This window comes from Miniopterus natalensis, chromosome 1 (genome assembly GCF_054644295.1).
Source record: "Miniopterus natalensis isolate mMinNat1 chromosome 1, mMinNat1.hap1, whole genome shotgun sequence".
NCBI lineage: Eukaryota > Metazoa > Chordata > Mammalia > Chiroptera > Miniopteridae > Miniopterus > Miniopterus natalensis.
This window is the reverse complement of record NC_142081.1, coordinates 159,418,873-159,439,128: the sequence shown is the minus strand read 5'-3', so window position 1 is coordinate 159,439,128 and position 20,256 is coordinate 159,418,873. Positions and strand designations below refer to the sequence as shown.

General features: G+C 43.9%; 1 protein-coding gene across 1 annotated transcript; it reads left to right on the top strand.

Moving 5' to 3' along the window:
* Positions 1-11,714: 11,714 nt before the first annotated feature.
* On the top strand, positions 11,715-18,731 carry ODAPH (odontogenesis associated phosphoprotein). Its single transcript, XM_016207516.2, is given in 2 exon segments — positions 11,715-11,781; positions 18,334-18,731. Coding segments are annotated over 2 exon segments (465 nt in total).
* The last annotated feature ends 1,525 nt before the right edge of the window (positions 18,732-20,256 follow it).

Here is a 20,256-nt window from a genome sequence, read left to right as displayed (position 1 = left end):
GTTGGATGACGCTCATGCTCAATAGATTTCATACCACAAAATCTAAAAATTTAAGTGTTCAGTCTCATTTAATATTTATCTTAGGCACATAAAGAAGTTTATAGACTAACAATGTATTTACCTATTGCATGTAATGCTTTCAAAGCCTCATACACCATCATGAGGTCATGAGAGATACAAAGATGATAAAATGGGGCATTCATAACTTATACGGGGACACACAGGTATATAACACAAGTATAGAGAGGTGGGCAATTGGCAGGACTATGGCAATGAAAGGAGGCACCGAGACTATGAAGCTAATGGAGCTTCAAAGTTCCAAAATGGAACATGAGTGTGTCAGTGTGCATTTTTAAAGTTCTGTCCTAAGACCCGGATTCTGTTAGCACCCTCCTTGGATGTGACAATAAGAGACCACCCAGAACAGAACCAAGAAACCTACGTTCCAAAGCCAAATCTGTCACTTTATTACATAAAGGACCTGGGCCAAGTTAGCTGAATCTCTGAGCATTTACAAAGTGGACAATAATACCTTCCTCACCCACCTGTGCGAATTGTACTTGTGTGTAAAACATAGACCATACAATGAGCCCTCCATATGTTTTTCTTTCTTTAAATCCCATGCCAGAGTTAACAGGCAGAAGGGCAAAAAGAGTGGCAATGCATTTGACAGGGAATGACAGTGGTCCAAGCAGCAGGAGCCAGGTAGGCTGTTCGCGCTTTCAATAACCGTCTCCCCGTGGCAGCTCAAAAGCAGGGGAGGAACATTCTCCCCCTGAAAGAGAATATTTTATTTCATCGCCATCCTCTCCATTCTCCCACCTCCACCCTGAAAAGCAGTTTAATCCGTCTTAGATATATCTTTCATTGACTCATTTATTCAACTTCATAAAGCACTTCAGATGGTGCTACTCAAACATGGTTCACAGACAAGTGTACAAGTTCAGGAGCTTGCACCAGAAGGTAACTCAGCAACATCTTGAAGCACACTGTTTAGTTAAGTCAACATTTTTTTCATAGTAAGATTTTCTCAGTGAATGAAACTGTTGATTTACATTCTGGAACAAACCTTATTTCATTCTGGACCAATAAAAAAGAGTTCACAGGGTAGCGATTTTGAATAGCACTGTCCCCAAGAATCCAGTCACTAAATAGGCAACCTTTGAATTAACCTTAGCTCATTGGTTTGTGGTCTGTTGACAGCAGAAGAGACAGATTTGTGTCAGATAACAAACTTCCCAAATGCTTGCAGTAGCTCAAGCTTGTGCAGTTGAAAGATAACATCACATCTGACTCAGCAGATCTGGACCTCATGCTTTTGAAAACACAAAAAATGTTTTATTAAACAGAGAGAGCGAAGTGTTCAGGCTGTGCAGAATGCTAACCACAAATACTGGCGATGAGCACCTTGTGGAGACAGGCATTCCACTGCAGACTTGCCAGCAAACTGCTCAACATACAATTTCACTAAAAATGAAGGGGACTGGTGTTTATGAAAGAGATTTTGTAATGGTATGAAATGTTGCCAGGCTATGCAGCTAAAGGAAATTACCCCTGAAATCCTGAGGATTTCAAGAAATGTTTCGGTTGCCATTCTCATTATGACACTTGTAGACGAGTCTGAAGTAGGGAAAGTCATATTGAGGTGTACATTTCACCTTTTTCGTGGCCATCACCATTATCTGGCCATATTTTGTTGAAAAGATGGGAAATGCTTTTAACCAGCAATAAAATGTGGCTATCCAAAAAAAAATCAAACAAGACCCCATAAGGACTAGAAATTTTTAGAATGAAATGAAAGTATATTCTATAATTTAAGTCTAAAACCAGTCTTGGCAAATTATTTTTAAATGTACCTTATGGCACAGGAACTCTGAATGCGCCCAAAGGGAGCTATGGGAGGATTGTTTGTAACAGCAGAAAATGGAAAGCAACCCAAATTCCATCAAGTGGTAAATGGATAAATAAAACCACGGTGCACCCATATAATGCTGTAATAAGCAACAATTCAAAAGAAAGAGATCAATCTATATGTATTGGCATGAAGAGAGAAGACATTTTAAGTGAGAATAAATAGTATAGACAGCAACTCAAAATATCCTGTTTATATTAAAAAAATTTAAACCCACCTGCAAAACAATTCCTAATCGCACGTGTGTATAAATACACAGAAAAAAGAATTGAAGGATATCTGCCAAACTTAAACGTGCTTCTGGGGAGGGGAGCATATAGTTCTTGTGACAAAGACAGAGTGAGATGAAAGAGGAAGGGGGGGGAATGCAGGCAGGGAGGGAGGGAAAGAAAATAAAGGAAATTACAATAAGAGCTTTCTTTATATTTAAATAAAAACCATCTCATGTCTGAAAAACTAGTGGTCGCTTGTGATCATTACCCTCATCACCTCCTTGAGACATTGACTAAAGTTGGATCCAGGTCTTGAATTGCTACCATTTCCTGTGAAACTGGATATTTCAAAGAACTCTCTCAAACCCATAGCTTAACTATTGAGAGTTACAGAAACCACTGTCTGGGTAGGTGTGGTTACAGATTTCATTTAGTCACCTAGCAGAACCCGAAAAAAAAAAAAAAATGCCCTCATCCCTGCTGAGAACCTTCCAATCCAGCTTTCCAACCCGCTCACTGCCTCAGGAAACCAAAACACCGGCCTTCAAAGTTCTGGTATCTGAGAAGTGTTGCACACTCTCATAGAGCTTTGCACAATTTCATAAATCCTCGTATTTCTGCCTTTCCTTTGTTTTATCTCAGATGCCCAGGTTCTAGAGGAATGTTGTCTGAGGCAGAAAGTTATTAATTCTCATCATAATGACAGCTAACACAAAGTGCCCATCTCTATCCCAAGTGCTTAAATGTCATTGACTCATTTCACCTCGCAACAATCCTATGAGGTAGGTACTATTATTATCCTCATTTTACAGATGAGGAAATTACACAGAAATATTAGGTAGTTTGTCCAAAGTGTAAAGATAAATATCCTCATGCAAGGCTACTCGCTGTCGTCAGCCCTAATCTACAACGGCAGCCCGGAGGTGCCGGCTCACTAAACGTTGAATTGCTGCTAAATAGTCACGACATCTGAAGGCCAGGCTTCAACCATCCCATTCGGAAGCTCCAGTTGGGGCCGTTACGGGCCGAAGAATGAGACGGGGACTCACCCTGGGTCTGGCGCTGGGGAGGGCCCACAGTTACTCATTCCCACAACCCGGGTCGCCTGATGCTACCGGCAGGCGCACAGGGACAGCTGAGCACTCAGGCAGTCACCTTACCACGCACCCAGGCAAGGCATTCAAGCTTCCATGGGTTTCCCCCGACAGGAGTCTGTCCAGTCACCTGGCTTCTCTCAGCCCTCAGGAAGAATGCACAGAGTAATAAAAAGATTGATCCTAATCTCTATTAATGCTTTACCCAACCAAAAGAACTGACATAATTTTCCACTCTGTGTCTATATCTATAGTAGTTTCTAATCAAATACAGGAGTATAAAAGTTAATAGCTCTTCCTTTCCACTTAGCAAGCAACACTAGACTTAAAAGAGAATCTTTATTCCCTACGTGATCTGCTACTATAAGACTGTGTCGGTAATATTTCAGAATCAGTTTTAGCAAACCACATGCAGTACACTGTATATGGCTTCAGGTACAGCGGGATCCAGGTATTCAAATAAGGTCAGAATCTGATCTCTCTCCACTCTGCTTTATCAAGTAGGCTCTCCCCTCATGTAGGTATTGCCCCTTCACAATTTCAAGTCCAAAGGCACTTGTGTGCCTCTTTCCCAGTCACTCATACAAAAGTCATAGGACTAGTTTTTCCTGGGCCTGGTTGACCTGGCTCGAGTCAAAGGCCCATCCCTAAACGTATCGCTGTGGCCATAGAACTGCTGTGCTATCCTTGGCAGCTGTAGGTTACAGGCAATCTTGGAGCCAGGAGAATGAGAACTGACGGTTCCTCAGAGGGAGCTCAGGGCTAGGTAATCAGGAGAGCTGGGGTGGATCCTGGGCTGGGCAAGCATAAAGCACTGGCGGTGGAACTCAGAGCGCGGGCGCTCAGTGTGCAGTGTGGGAACACAGCAGCTAACTGAAGACTTTTGTTAGTAAACTTCTTCATGTACATTTGTCCACCAGGGTAAAGAGGAACAGTGTAGGAGTATTTTGGTCCTTTTTATGGTTATGGTAGATAAAGCTGCCTTTAAATGCACTATTTGGTTAAATGGGAAACATACAGAATCATTTTACTATATTTGTTCTGGAGATTACATTCTATTCCTGATCTTGGGACAGAATGGTTCTCCAGCTCACTGTCGACCAAATTCATTCACACTCGTTCATCCGTATGCTCATACATTCACCCTCAGATAAATGTCACCCTTTGAAGTGAGCCTTCTAAGCAGCGTCGCGCATACTCTCTGCAGTGGACTGTGGTTCTTCCCACTAGCCCTGTGCAGTAGGTCCATGGTGCTTGTGACATTTCTGAGAGAATAAAACAAAAATTTATTCTGAGGGATTTAAAAAATTTTTTACAATAGAAAGTTCCAAACAAAAGTAGAGAGTATAATAAACTGGAGTGCGCCATCACCTACCTTCAACAGTTATTAAATACGGATGATCTTGTTCCATCTACACCCCCACTCACTCCCCATCCTCGGATTGTTTTGAAGCAAATCCCAGGCAGCCTGTGATCTATAAGTATTTAGCATCTATCTGTAAAAAATAAGGGCTTTATTTGTTTTGGACAAAGCCATGTATCATTACTGCAATAATCCCTTAATATCAAAATATCCAATTTTTCTTCCCTTTTTTTTTATAATTTGTTTATTTGAAACAGCACCAAAAGAAAGTTGACCGTTGTGATTGGTTGATATGTCTCTTAAGTCACGTCTAATCACAGTCATACCGCACATCTCTGGTCAAAGAACACTGGGCTATGCCCTGCATTATCCACAAACACTCAGACTCTATTTATTTTGCCTTAAAAAAAATTATTTTAAACCAAGTCTTTGTCCTATACTACACAACTGAATTTTAAGGATACTTTCATGAAGCTTTTACAGCAATAAGTTGATGGCCAGGATATCAGAACACAGCATTTAGGGGCAAGGATTCTGAGCCTGACAGCCGGGGTTCATACCACAGCTCAGCCACTCATTAGCCACATGGCCTAATCTCTCTGTGCCTCAGTTCTCTCATCTTTAAAATGGAGGTGACACTAGTACCTATCTCATTGGATTATTGAGGGTTAAATGGCCTAACGTATGCACGATAATTAGAACAGCGGTGCTTAGAATACACCAAGTGATACACTATACAGATGAGGAAACTGAGGGGCAGTCAAGCTCATTTATCCCGCTGGTTTAATACTGTTTCAAACCACTGGTGAATGAAGGCTCTCATGTAGTGGGCATCGCTCTGACCCTGACCAGGATAGTACTGCCAGTCTGCTGTTAAAGCCCTGGGATACTTTTAGGAAACTTCCCAAGCCTCGGTCTCCTGATCTGCAAAATGGGGGAGTTGGAGATGTGTCTAAGGGGCCTGAAATCCCTCTTACGAGAAATCCCAGCAGAGAATACCCTAGCAAGCCTTGCGGGGGGAGTCATCCACGCCACCATGGAGCAGCACCCCCAAGTCAGTACCGACCACAGAACCTTTACATTCCCCAAAGAGGGATCTGCCCCATCCTGCTGACAGAACCCTGAGCCACCGCAGCCTCCAGGAGATAAGCCTCGCAGTGCCAGCCGCTGCTTCCGCAGCCTGACTCAGGGGCCAGGCCTGGCCGCCACCACCCCCAGGCTACCTGACTCACGGAACCCTGACTCACCAAGGCCCTAAGGCAGCTTTCCGCCTTCCTCACTGGCCAGCCCTGTGAGGGGCATGCCTCTCCCAGACAGGCAGTTTCTGCAGATTAGCCTCACTGCACGTAGCTGTAGCTTGCCTTGGTTTCTCCAGGGCCTGGCAGCCAGTAGAGCTTTCACCCCACGGAGATGAGCAGGCGAGACGCAGCTGGTCATTCCTCAGCAGGCGTCCCCGTGGGGCCCTGAGGGTGGGAAAGGCGGCCCTGCGGAGCGGCCGCTAAGCTGCAGACGGACAGCTGGGACAGTCGGCCTTTCTCAGTATGGCTGGTTGTGGTTTTTCCCCCTCAGGCTGCTTGCTTCCATTCCAATTAATACAGAAGGATTGCTTATATTATCTCAATTTGAGCATCAAAAATAAATTACTAAAAACTACTTTTATTGTATCCAAACCAAGTATCTTCAGAGTTTGTGCTCTCTGAAATTCTAAACACATTTTTAAACCACCAGGAAGGAGGGCAAGGCAGGCTGATAAGGGAAACAAAGCAGGGAGGTCACTATGAGATTCTGCCCAAAATACAGGTGTCTAGCCTCCAGTTAAAAGCTAGGTTGTCCTGTCCTGGCCAGTTTGGCTCAGTGGTTAGACCGACGGACAGCAGACTGAAGGGTCTTGGGTTCAATTCCTGATTAGGGGCAAGTTCCTCAGTTGCAGGCTCGATCCCCGACCCCGATGTGTCTCTCTCACATTGATGTTTCTCTCTCTCTCCCCCTCTTCCCTCCCTTTGACTCTCTCTGAAAATCAATGGAAAAATATCCTCCAGTGAAAATTTTAAAAAAAGAAGAAAGATAGGTTGTCCTGAGACAGAAGGGTAAACGGTGGGGAGGCAGGGGCTGCTCTCCTTGTGAGCATCTTTCTAAAGCATGTGTGTTAGAGGCAGTTCAATGCTCACAAACTAACCAAAAACTCCTAAAGTCACACCACACATCTCTCTGGTCAAGAAGCACTGGGCCTTCAACTGATTAGATGAGGCCCACCTAAATTATGCAGGGCAATCTGTGCTTTAGTGAATAAATACTAATAAACTTTACAGTCTCAGATGAGTCATTAGTCTGCGGAGCTATACTGTTGCAGGACTAGAGAAGTGAGATTGGCATATCTAGGCAATAAGAAGGGGCTGGCTTGCAGCCTGGTTGGTGGTGTGCCAGAAGATTCTTATGTCCAGAGCAGCTTTGCTCAGAGAGGAGAGAAAGGATGAAGTGACCAGGTGAGTGAGGCTCAGTTTCTCTTGTCCCACATGGGCTCTGGGTTCCCTGGCTGGCCCGGTCCTACCATGGGTAAGCCCCTACATTAAATTGTACTTTGTATCTGTCCTCTCTCTTTCTGGACTTTGAAATCCTTGATGGCAAGAACTAAGTCTTTTTAAAATATGTCTTTATTGATTTCAGAGAGAGGAAGGGAGGGAGAGAGTGAGAGAGAGAGAGAAACATCAATGATGAGAGAGTCATTGATCCTCTGACTCCAGCATGCCCCCTACTGGGAATCGAGCCCAAAATCTGGGCATGTGCCCAGACCAGGAATCAAACTGTAGTCCCCTGGATCATAGGTAGATGCTCAACCACTGAGCCACGCTGGCTGGGCAAGAACCAAGTCTTTTTAAAAATTAAAAAAAGTTGCCCGGCCGGGCGTGGCTCAGCGGTTGAGCGTTGACCTAGGATCCAGGCGATCGGGGTTCGATTCCCAGTCAGGGCACATGCCTAGGTCATGGGCTTGATCAATGACTCTTTCATCATTGATGTTTCTGTCTCTCCCTCTCCCTTCCTCTCTGAAATCAATAAAGATATATAAAAAAAATTTAAAAAGTTTATTTTAGCATATTATTTTATTTTTATTTATTTTAAATTTTAACACTTTATTAAATTTATTGGGGTGACGGTGGTTAATATGAACATATAAGTTTCAGGTGTGGGTTTCTATGTTACAAGACCTGTATACTGCTCTGTGTACCCACCACCCAAAGTCAATGTATTTTTACTCTTCCAATTTTTATTGATGGAAAAAGCAATATTATAGTAACATTTTTTAAATTCAACCATAATCTCACCACCTGATCACGCCCAACCACAGCAGTCAAATCCTCCGACCAAACACCTTGGTGTAATCCATGACTCCCCTGTGTCTCTCACAACCTACTTCTGATTCACCAGGAAATCCTGTCAATTCTGCCTTCGACGTAGGCCCAGAATCTCCCCGTTTTCCACACCTCCACCGCTGCCTCCCCAGTCTGAGTCACTATCACCCCCCGCTGACGCTGCTGCTGTCGTCTGCTATCCCTGGACCGCCAGCTTCCCCCTGCCCCCAACGATCCGTTCTTTACCCAGTGGCCAGAGCTGTGCTTTCAAAATGGAAGTACGAGCGCCGCGCCTCTGAAAATCCTCCAACGGCTTCACACAATGCCCACTACTCCTTGACCGCGTCCTGCCACTGTCCCCCTTCGCTTACCCTGCCCAGTTACAGCCACTTCTTTTCTGCCGTATGTTACATGCCAAGCCGACTCCCGTCTCTCGCCCTGGCTGCACCCTCTGCCCCAAACAGTCTTCTCCTGTCGCCATATATTAGGACCTCCTGCACTCCCGCTGCCCCACCGCCTTCCCTCCGGCAACCGCCACACTACTGTGCATGTCCATGAGTTACAGTAAAAAAAATTTAATTGTGGTAAAATAGACAATATAAAAATTACCATTTTAACCATTTTTAAAAGTACAGGAGAACTGAATCTTAATTACAGCTCTACCCTCAGTGCCCCACACGCAGGGCACTCAGTAAGTAGCCCGGAACACGTGGATGGAGGAATGCCGGGAGGGGAAGTCTGTGCCTGTGCGCATGGGCTCAGGCCCCCTGTTACCAGCAAGTACCCGTTAGGAGAGGGCATGAGGGCGGGAAGGCGGCTCCAGCTCTCCCCCACACCCTGCTTTTTGGATCTGAGCTCTAGACAATTTCATCTCCTTTCTTTCTCTCCCCACTCGCATTCTGTGACAGTTAGTTTTATGTGTCAACTTGGCTTAAACATGGTGCCCAGATAGTGGGCCAAATATTATTCTGTATGCTTCTGTGAGGATGCTTTTGGATGAGATTAACATTTACATTGGTGAATTTTGGAGCCCAGAAAAATCTCAGTTCTGATTCCCAGCCCTACCACATAATATCTGAGTCTTTGGGAAAGAAATGTAACTAGTGTTGAATTCCATACCACTTCCACGTAAAGTTACTGTTAGAAAAACACCTAACACCAACTGGCCAAACGGGCCCTTCCCCTTAACACACTGGACCAACAACAGTGACCCAAAGCCATTATAGGCTTCTTGACACTGGGAATATGGAAACTTGAATCTCATAGATTGGCCTTCAACTAAATGATAAGGTTATGATTTGTGGATTTTTAAAGTATATGACTAAAAGGATGTTTTTATCAAAGCCACCACATTTAAGTTAAATACAGGTTATTGAAAATGAATCTGATAACCTGATGACCTCAGAACAGCTTCACTGATTTTATGTATTGTTGAACATGTGGTTTCACTTTATATATAACATATAAGTAAATAAAATATGATGAGACTTACTCTACACAACAGTAAAGAAATAAGAATTTTCTGTCAAATAAGAATTTAATAAAAATTTTAAAATTCTGTCCCTTTTGAAGTTTTGTTTCTTTATTTTATACGTTTCAGGACAATAGATGCAAATGGGGAAAATATGCAATTTGCTTTTGTTTTTTTATTTTCATCAAATTTTCATTGGAAGTTCCTTAGAAATCCAATACAGAAAAGAAAGGAGATCAGAAGCAATAACACAAATGTCCATCAGTTAAAAGTATGGATAAATAATTTGGAATAAATCCACAAAATGGAACACTGGGCAGTAGATAGAGATGGCATGGATCAGGTTTTACTAGCATGGCAGTGTGTTTCCAATGCAGAGGCAAGTAGCACACGTAACACACACCCAGTGATGGAAAATTATAGATTCTATGCTCTGCTTCATAGCGTCCAGTACTTCCTCTCTGTTATTCTTTAGTTAATACTTAATGAGCCTGCCAGTCTGTGCGCTCAAGGAGAGCGGGAGCCCTGTCTTGAGCCCCAGCACCTAGACCAATGTCTGGCACATCATGCATGGCCAACAGGGACCTGTTGAACCAGTGGCAGTGCCTTAATCAAAGGAAATGAGCTTGATCTGGTTGAGCCCTGCTTCCTTTCCAAACTGCTGACAAATCGTCCGTTTAATCATGGGTTTAGAACTTTGCCTAAGATTATCGTCAAGCCCCTGGAGTTTGCTATTTTCCAGTTGATGAGTGCTTGCCTTCTTATTTATTTTGGTTCCATTTGCCTCGTCTCCCTCTTTAGATTGTTCTGTGTTGTTCATTCTGTCACGCCCAGGAAAATGCTCTGCTCAAATTGGAGGCCTTTTGAGCAATTGAATGATTGGGTAAGTATCACCTCCCAAGAGGACAACAAATTGGAGTCACTGTAATTTTATAACAACTATAACCACTTTCTTTCACGGGCCAGGCACTGCGGTTGGTTTTATGTCAATTACCTCTTTATTCATCGCAACAATCCTCTGAGGGAAATACTACGAGCCCCATTTTACAGATGAGGCACCTGAGGCTTCAGCAACTCTCAGGGACTCGCCCCAGGTCACCCAGGTAGTAAGAAAAGCACCAAGATTGGAGCCAGGTTTTTGTGACTCCAAGGTCCACACCCTTAATCACTGGTGACCACCCCCTCCTACTCCTCCAGAAGCTGACAGTCCTCTCAGGAAAAAAACTAGGTACAGATGTATCATGTGCATCTTATTGGCAATCTGGTGCATGAGAAGGAGCCCTGGAAGACAACTCGCTAAATCAACCTCCCAAAACATTTGTGTTTGTTTAAACAGTGACCACAATGGCTATCAGAGGAGATCATTTTCCAACTCTGTCGCCCTTGGCTCCTGGACCAAAGCACACAAGCAGAAGCCATAAACCCTGATCAGAGGCCTATGAACAGCCTCTCTAAACTGCCTGGGTCAGGAAGCCTTTAGATCAGGGGTGGGGAACGTCTGGCCCACAAGGCCCATGCGGCCTGAGAAATCATTTGATCTGGCCCGCCAAGGCAACTGCAGGTGGGACTTGAAATTCAATAAATCTAGGAGCTTTTTTCATAGATAATTTTTTTTTTAAATATATCTTTATTGATTTCAGATAGAGGAAAGGAGAGAAGGAGAGAGAGAGAAACATCAATGATAAGAGAGTCATTGATCAGTTGCTTCCTGCACACCCCCGACTAGGGACCGAGTCCACAACCTGGGCATGTGCACTGACAGGGAATCAAACCCCGATCGCCTGGATCCTAGGTCGATGCTCAACCGCTGAGCCACACCCAGCCGGGCCATAGATAATTTTTAAGTTGATAATTTTGTATGGCCCAAAAATGGTGTTATAAATATCCAATGGCCCTTGGCAGAAAAACGGTTCCCCACCCTGCTTTAGATAATGCCCCCCTATCCTGTTTGGCTTTTTTGAGTGAGCTCCACAGAGGGAGGCAGTCTCCACTATTTCCCAGGCGGACTCTTTTCTTGTGGAGAGACCCATACACACAAGTAAAGAAAAGGCACAGACGGGGAGACAGGAGGGAATTAAAAGCACAGGGAAGGTGTGGTTGCCCGACGCCAAACGAGCGGTGTTTGGCTGTCCTTCCGAGAAGCCTCTGGCTGATAAACGCTTCCTGGCATTTCCTGGCTGATTTCGTACCCTCGCACCACAGGCCCCACCACAGGGGCCATTATGCAAACGCAAATCACCTGACTCAGGCCGGCTGACTCACCGCTCGCTTTTAAATCGCCGCTGGGCTCCGGTAGGGCTGCTCAGGGCAAAGCCATGGCTCACGGGCTCTGCTTCTCCTGCTGGCTGGCGGGCTGCTGGCTGCTGGTGACCGTGGCAGAAGGTAAGGGGTTTGTGCTTATTCCACCGTTGGCCCGCTAATCAATAAGTTGCGTGAAAAGATAAAATTTGGCTCCATGATTATGCATGTCCAGAAATTGAAAATATTTATGTCAGCTTCTTTCTACCAGCCTGTGTGGTTAAAGAGGAAGGGGCTGAATTTTATCATCTGAAGACCTTGGTCTCAGTCTCAGCTCTGGCTCTGTGACTTTAGACATACTTAACCTCCCTGACACCAGTCTCGTCATATGTGAAGTGACGGTATTAATAACGTGCGTTATTACGGGGGTTGTGAGGACCAAATGAGCCATCATAAAAGAAAAGCTCATAAAAGCTTAAAACACTAGTTACTATGGTTCTCAAGCTAACAGTTTGCCACCCTGAATTTCAAGTCTCCCTCCTGCTAGCCCCAGAAGCGCAGTGATGTGCACGCGGTGGGTGTTTAGGCTGTTAGTTGCTCTCATTAATCACATCTATTTAGCTGTGTCTCGGTGCCACTCAGGTGAGCACAGATTTCTTCCTTTAGGATTATATTAGATTCTATTTCTCTGCCATTCCTATTATTTTTCCTTTTCTCTGCTATGCAATTCCAAGCGCCCTGAGCCTTGGACTTGGCTTACAAACCCCCGAGGAAATGAGAGGGAAGGATGGGGAAGGGAAAGGAAGGAGATCCTGGGAGACCTGGGTCTGATGTCGGTTCCCCTCTGCTCCAGAGCTAGATGCGGTGCAGGGAGTAGAGACCCAGGAGTCAAACGGAGTCCTTCTCCCTTTCACATGACCCTGGGGGGTTTGCAGGGGCCCAGCCAGAAGCTAATCAGCCTCCAAGCAAGTTCCCTGCTTCCATCCCCCAAAGTTCACAACAGAGCAGAGAGGGGCAGAGACCTTAGAGCCGGTGGACAGACCACCAGAGCTCACCCTGTCCAATCTCTGCATGAAATCTGGTGATCAGGGCAAGGAAATAGAGACTGCAAATAACCCCTGCCCCAATTCCTCAGACAAGGCCCCCAAGCATCACTTGTTAAAAGTGACATCTAAAAGAGACACCGTAAACAGAACTAGCCACCGGACACCTTCTTTCCAGACAGTGAACCATTCATCAGGAAACTTTGCAATGTGTAGCTAAACAGGTTATAATGACATTAAAGGTTTATTCACACCTAAAAGAACACCAATTAAAATGTGAGATATGATTTCTGAACTGGACTCACGCTTCCCCACTGTCCCTCAGACAGGCATCGAAGTCCTTCCAACGCAGCTTCACTCTGTCCAAGCCGCCCTGGTCGCAGCTCATCCTCACTTCCACAGCCCTCACCCTCTCCTCTCCTCTCCCCGGCAGGCTGTGGCTGCTCCCTCCTCCTGTTTTCCCCTCTGTCTGTTGCAATTCTGCGTCACATGAGGATGTTTAGATGTCACTATAGTACCACCTTCCAACAGCTTTAAGACACATGACTTTCAGATCGCACTCTCCTTCCCGGACATCTTAGAGTAACACCTGCCGTAGCGTGTCCCTGGCCCGCGGCACGACTGCGTTCTGCTCCGTACCGCACTCCAGGTCGCTGGGGGTCCGCCCTTGAGCTCAGGCCGCACCTGTCGCCCCTGCGTGAGCCGCAGCGCCGAGCACAGCACCCTGCACCCTGCTGAAAATGACCGGGCTTGACAAAGGCCTGTGTGACGCCTTCTGGGCTCCAGATTCTTCACCTGTAAAATTTGAGATTTGACCAAGATAGCCAGTCATTCTGTGAGTCTAGACAATGAATTGAGTTGGAGTTAACTAAGTTAAAATTCAATTGAGTGGAGTTGTGAGTAAATTAGTCACAGGATTTATATTTCTTTCTGGTTCAATTTTGAAAGCATCTGAGAAGTTTTCTAATACTCCATGTGCCATGGAAAGGAAGAACTGCATACTTATAAATCAAGTATGAAGCTTACTTCCCTTAAAGTCAGTATAGTTCACTACAACCCAGCTATTGTCTGCCAAAATAACCACAGACTACAGTTAATTACATATATTAAAAAAAAGTCTTCTCATCCTTACTTTCTTTTTAAAGTACTAGTTGTTGGTATGCTATGAGTTTTATGTCTAGACTATAATAAACCCATTTTAAATTGATATGCAAACTCTAAGCAATCTTTTGGCTTAATTTTTTATTTTACTCTAATTTCAAATGTACGTTATTATTGTGAATGTTCTAGGATTGAAATTAAATATTTAATGAGCTTTACAAAAATCTACAGAGAGGAAAATTCAACACCTGCCTGGCCATTTATTCAATTTATCAATTACGTACTGGGCACCACTCTAAGCCAGGGACTATTCTAGGTGCTAGGGACATAGCAGCGACCAGCAAAGTCAATAGTCCCTGTCTTCATGGGGGTCCTGTTGTAATAAGGTCTGCACCATTTAGTCCTATCGACAGTGCACAGATTTTATGAATAAAGTATGACCAGATGGAACCAAGAAAATGGGGCTCCTGCTGACAGAATCTTTCCATAACATTCAAGATTAGTAATAACAGTAGCTAACACCTACTAAATGCGTACTGTGTGTCAGGAATGTTCTGAGCACTTTACGCGTCTTATTTCAGACAGTACAACAAACCAGTGAGATAGGCAGTATTGTTTTCCCATTTTACAAATAAGGAAAAGGAGACTCAGAGAAGTCAAGGAACCTGTCTATGGCCACCCAGTTGTTAATGGCAGAGCTCAGGAAGCCTGGCTCTAGAGCCTATGCTTTTAAACATGATGCTATCCTGCCTCTCAAAATGTTTTTAATCTCCATTTAAATATTTGACCTCCTTCGGTTCGAATAAGATTGCAGAAGCGCTCTCATCTTTGACACTGAGTGCCTTTGGTGGCATGTCAGTATGTTACATAATGGGGACTGTTTGCTTATTAACAAGTACATTATCCCTGAGAGGTAGGAACACGGTAACTTCTGCAATAATAGGAACCGAGATTTCTCCCAATCAGTGAATTCCACTCTAGGCACTATGCTGGGGATGTGATCTACAGAGTGGCCAAGTGGGTATTTCAGTGGAGGAGGGACATACCTCTGAGGAGCAATCGCATGGCTGATGAGTGTTATGAAAGTGAACTCTCAGGACGCTGTGAAAGCATGCTGCATGTTGCCTGACACAGCCTCAGGGTTAAGGCCTCTGAAGAAATGAGACATGACATCTGCATAGAAGTAAGCCAGGCAAAGATGGCAGAAATGGCGCTCTAAGCACCTGGAACCAAATTTTTAAAGCCCATAACCGTCGATGACTTTTGCCAAGGTAGCTTTTGTGGAGTAGAGGAGGCAGAGTTAGAGTCCAATGCGTTAAATGGGTGGTGGTGGTGGCAGGGGCGTGTTGAGTGGAGTCAGAAGTGTGCAGACTTTTCTTTGCAATGAAAGAAGGAGAAACCAAAGAAGTTCATGGCAGATCACCAAAGGTTTCTGAAATATTAAGCTAAGTAATTTACTTAGAAAGGTAGGGAGAATTTTGGAAAGAATTCTTCAAGTAAATGAAGAATGAAGATTTTGAAGCGGCTTTGTGGTAAGTAGTAAAGGTTTAGAAGACAGCGGGAACTGAGCAGAGCAAGGAGAAACGAAAGAATTAATGAGCAGTATGAACTCAGTCAAAGTCGGAGACCGTGAATGGCATCAACCCACTCACTCAGATGTGTGACCTTAACCTTGTAAGGAAACTGTGACAATTTCCCAAATCAATCCCTGTGGCTCCCACATTTTAGAACACTTGTGCTAGTCAACCAGTGACCTGAAATAGTCACCATGCGTCTAGTCTGCTGGAAGAATGTGGTTTATGTGGTCCTGCCCACGTTCTTAGGTTGGTTAATGGTACAGGCTTGTATCTTGATCTTGAGCCCTTAGAAGTTCCCAGAAGAGAATACTGAGCCCTACTGGACATCCCACAGTCAGAAAAAAGCTGCCTAGCAGGCTCTAACACCCCATTGTCAGCTGGGGGGTTTGGAGAGTAGCCTCGGGTTTTAAAAAATGAAATGAGCACAGGTGTTGGTTGGTAGGTCTGTGCAGCTGGAATGCAGCTTACTGAGTGGCAGAGCTCAAGGCCTAGCTAAGCTGGATCTGACAGCAAAGTGTCGAGATGGGGATTAGGAGTAAGGCTAGCTTCTCGCCTGGCAGCTGGATTCTCGGCTGGTGTAAACATTCAGAACTGATCTGTTGTGTAGGAGGAATGAGGAATGTGAGATTTAATCATCTTCTGTAGTTTGAAATGTCTTAGTCTAGTTTCAGTCATAGGATTTCAGTGTCAGTAGCCTGGACAGGTCTGGGAGAAAGGGTCAGTATTTCCCTCAAGGAACAGACCCATTCAAGTCAGCTTTTAGAACTGGGGATGGAGTGATTACTAGAAGGATATCTCCAGGACCCTTAAGTACAGCCAGCCTTCAGTTGGACCAGCCCTGGAAAGTCAGGAGCCAAGGCTACTTTCATCACTCTGTTGCCACATGGTTTCTTGTCTCTCTCTGTCTTGGAAAGGCCGCCCCTATTTTATAGTTTCTATGGAAAAACTGGCTTTTCTGCTTACCTAACATTCAACTAGCCAAAACCTAACACTCCAGCCCCTGCCCTACACCTTCCACTAACTGTGTCTCTTGGTTGAAATTCTCAAGTGAGGATCTGATGGGTCAATGGCCAACCAATGAGTGAGTTGAGTGTCTAACAGCAGTCCAAGCAGCCACAGCCAAGGGTGTGCAGGACTGACCTTTCCCAGGGAAACAATCTCTGGAACGGGCTATGCACGCAGGCAGGCAGGAAGAATATCCAATATAACCACGAAACCTGAATTCAGCTGTTCTAACGGTGGGGGGAATCCAGCCCTTTTTCCACGCCTCAGTACCCCCAACTCCTGTGGGGAGTTCATCTTCCCTTCACTCACACTCAGCAGCCCTTTCCAGGCCTATGTTTGCAAGTCGCTAAGGGAATGAAGGAGTAATTTTCCAAAGGGAAGCTCACTTTTTCCTAGCCAGTTACATTAGATGATATAGCTAGTGGGAAGACCTTGACCCTTGAGCTTTATCCAAATTTCTTCTCGGAAACTAATGTCACACTGGTCCTCAGTGCTCATGCCCCTGCTGCATGTGGAGGCTCCCTCCCTCCCTCCTTAGGGAATGATTTCACTGCTGGGACAAGTGAAGCAGGCCTTTTGGATTAACAGCCTGTTGGAGAGGGGAAGGGGCCATTATTTTTATTTTCTTAACATTAAGTTCTTTTTTCCAACTAACTTTCTTTATTTAGTTACAATTTATACACAATAAAATGCACAAATCATTTTTAATCGAATCTATTGAGGTGATATTGGTTAATAAAATTATATAGGTTTCAGGGGTACAAGTCTATAACACATCATCTGTATATTATATTGTGTGTTCACCACCCCAAGTCACATCTCCTTCCATCACCATTTATCCCAGCATTACCCCTTCCTACCTCCCCCACCCCCCTTTTCCTCTGGTAATCACCATACTATTGTCTATGAGGAGTTTTGTTTTGGTTTTGCTTAATCCCTTCACATTTTTCACCCCTCCCCTCTGGCAGCTGGCAGCCTGTTCTCTGTATCTATGAGTCTATTTTGTTTGTTAGTTTATTTTGTTCGTTAAACTCCATATATAAGTGAAATCATGGTACTTGTCTTTCTATAACTGTAAAGTGCACAAATCTTAAAGGTACAGATTGATCACATTTTACATATATATACATATATATGTGTGTATAAACATGTGTACATATGTATATGTAAGTATAAATGTACATGGTGTATATGTGGTGTGTATGTGTGTATATAAATAGCACCACTAAATAACAACCTCCAACTCTAAGCTATTTTTTTAACTTTTTTTTAAAACTATGTCTTCATTGATTTCAGAGCAAGGAAGGGAGAGCGAGAGAGAGATAGAAACATCAATGATGAGAGTCATTGATCGGCTGCCTCCTGCACGCCCCCTGCTGGGGATCCAGCCCAAAACCCGGGCATGTGCCCTGACTGGGAATCGAACCCCGATCTCCTGGATCCTAGGTGAATGCTCAACCGCTGAGCCACGCCCGGCCAGGCCTTTTAACTTTTTTTTTAAACCACAGATTAGTTGAGCTTGTTCCTGAACTTAATACAAATGGAATCTTTTCCTCAACATAACATCTGTGGGATGCATCCATACTGTTGTGTTAGCGATTCTTCCTTTTCACTGCTGAGTAGTATTTCATTGTATGAACGAAACAGTCTGTTTATACATTTGCCTACTGAGGGACATTTGCATCATTCCCAAGTTTAGGCTCATATGAGTAAAGCTGCTATGAACATTCTTGAACTAGCCTTTTGTAGACATAAGCACTCATTTCTCTTGGGCAAATTCCCCAGAGTGCAATTGTGGGGTCCTGAGGTGTGTCCATGTTTCGTTTCACTGAACCTTGGCAGTTCCTCCAAGCACGCTCCGAGGCCTCTCTATTCCTCCCTTCGAGTCTCGCTCCCTGCTACCCCTCAGGCACCTCCCTTCTGCTTCTGTCATCAGGCCTGCTTCCTGACTTGCATTTTTCTTCGCACAGGACAAAAAGAGGCAGTCACCCCTCCTGGAGGCTCGCTAAATAATGTGGATCCTACAGACTGCCAGATCTTTACCCTCACCCCTCCGCCTGCCACAAGGAACCCGGTGACAAGGATCCAGCCCATCACAAGGACACCCAGGTGTCCTTTCCATGTTTTTCCAACATGGAGGCCCAGGGTCCCCATTAGGTTTCCAAATAGACCTTTCCTCCCTCCAAGGTGCAAACACGGTTTTCATTTCCATCCATTTTTTTGGCCCAACAGTCGTCTTACTCCACGTTATAACTATTTCCCCAGAAGAAGGTTCCGGAGAGGAAGCTCATCTGAAGAAAGCAGAGGGAGGAGAGAAGCCCCAAGCCTGCGGAAGCAAAGGAAGTCAATACCTCAGTAAAGACTATAAAAAGATTCATGTTTTCTTTTTCCGAACTCAAACTATTGAATTTGAAACTGACCTTCGACCTCACTGACTAGAAATTGTTCTCGTTGTCGGCAGTGAAGCTATGGGTGACTAGGTCATTCCAGTTTGCAAAATAGGAGCAATCACGCATTATTCTTATCCCCAGCTTTTTATGATCACAGAATATTTGTGCAAATAAAACCCTAAAATGAGTGGTTCTGATCATTCCTGTCCATACTGAGATGCCAGAAGAATCAGCTCCATCTTCTAAATTCGAGTGAAGAGTATTTCAATAAATTGAGATCGTCACAAACCAAATGAAGACATTAATGACACCCTTTTATATTCACTGGAAAACTTATAGAGCAAGGTGCATTTACAAAGTGAACTTTAAAAAATCAAGTTTTCATAATATAGGATGCTTTCTTTATTCTTTAGTTAATATAAAATTATTTCTATGGGTTTTCGTACATAAGGAGTTCTGTTGCTCTTTTTAAGCATCTTTAAAAAGGGATGTTGGATTCATTTTTTATTAATATTTAATAATTAAAAGCATTAAACTAAAAAAAAAAGACATTATGGAAAACTGAAGGATTTATTTAAAGCATCGCTGGCAGTGATGTGAATAGCGGTTATTTATTCATTTACTATATTTTTTGAGCTACAGTTGGTATAACATTATATTAGTTTCCGGTGTCCAGTGTAATGATTCAATATTTGTATATATTGCAAAAATGATCACCACAATAAGTCCAGTTAACATCAACACCATCTATAGTTACAAATTTATTGGGATGAGAACCTTCAAGAGCCAATCAGTTTTCTAACAACAAAAAGAAATTATAAAGGATTAAGCAAAGCAAAGTTATGGGAAGTCTGACTATATATAGATAATACTTTAAAGCTGTCATAAGCTGAATTACCTAACCACAAAACTCTTTTTAATTATAATATCTAAATGCACTTTAATGTTAACTTTTTAAGCAACCAGTGAAATTCGCTTTCTCCCATTATCATCAGATAGATACTAGCTCAAATGATGTACTTCCCCTAAAACTTTCAACCTGGTTCTGGGCTCAAAGTCTGATTAAGTTTACATGGATGTTCTCCTAACTCTAGGACTCCATGCACATAAGTTTACTCAACTCTAGGAAGCTTGTATTTCAAGGGTGCAGTGTAAGTAAGACACCCCACACTGCACTCACTGGTTATTTCTTTAGCTATTCTATCAAAATGCTGCCTCCTGTTTGTGCCACTCGTCTTGCCTGTAACATAGGAACTTTGGTTTTGCAAATGCGGCCTGTGTCTTACACCTGTCCTTCCCAGGAGCTATCTGCAAAAGTTGCTGCTGCTGCTTCTACAAAGAAAAAACAACATAAAGATGTGAGGTTGCCGGGAACACTGCCTGGGAAATGGAAAGAGATTGCTGTACTTCCTTGCTGTATTAAAAGATTAAAAACGGGGGGGGGGACCACTATTTTCTTTACTCACCTCATAGCAAATTTTCATTATAAGAACAGATATTTGC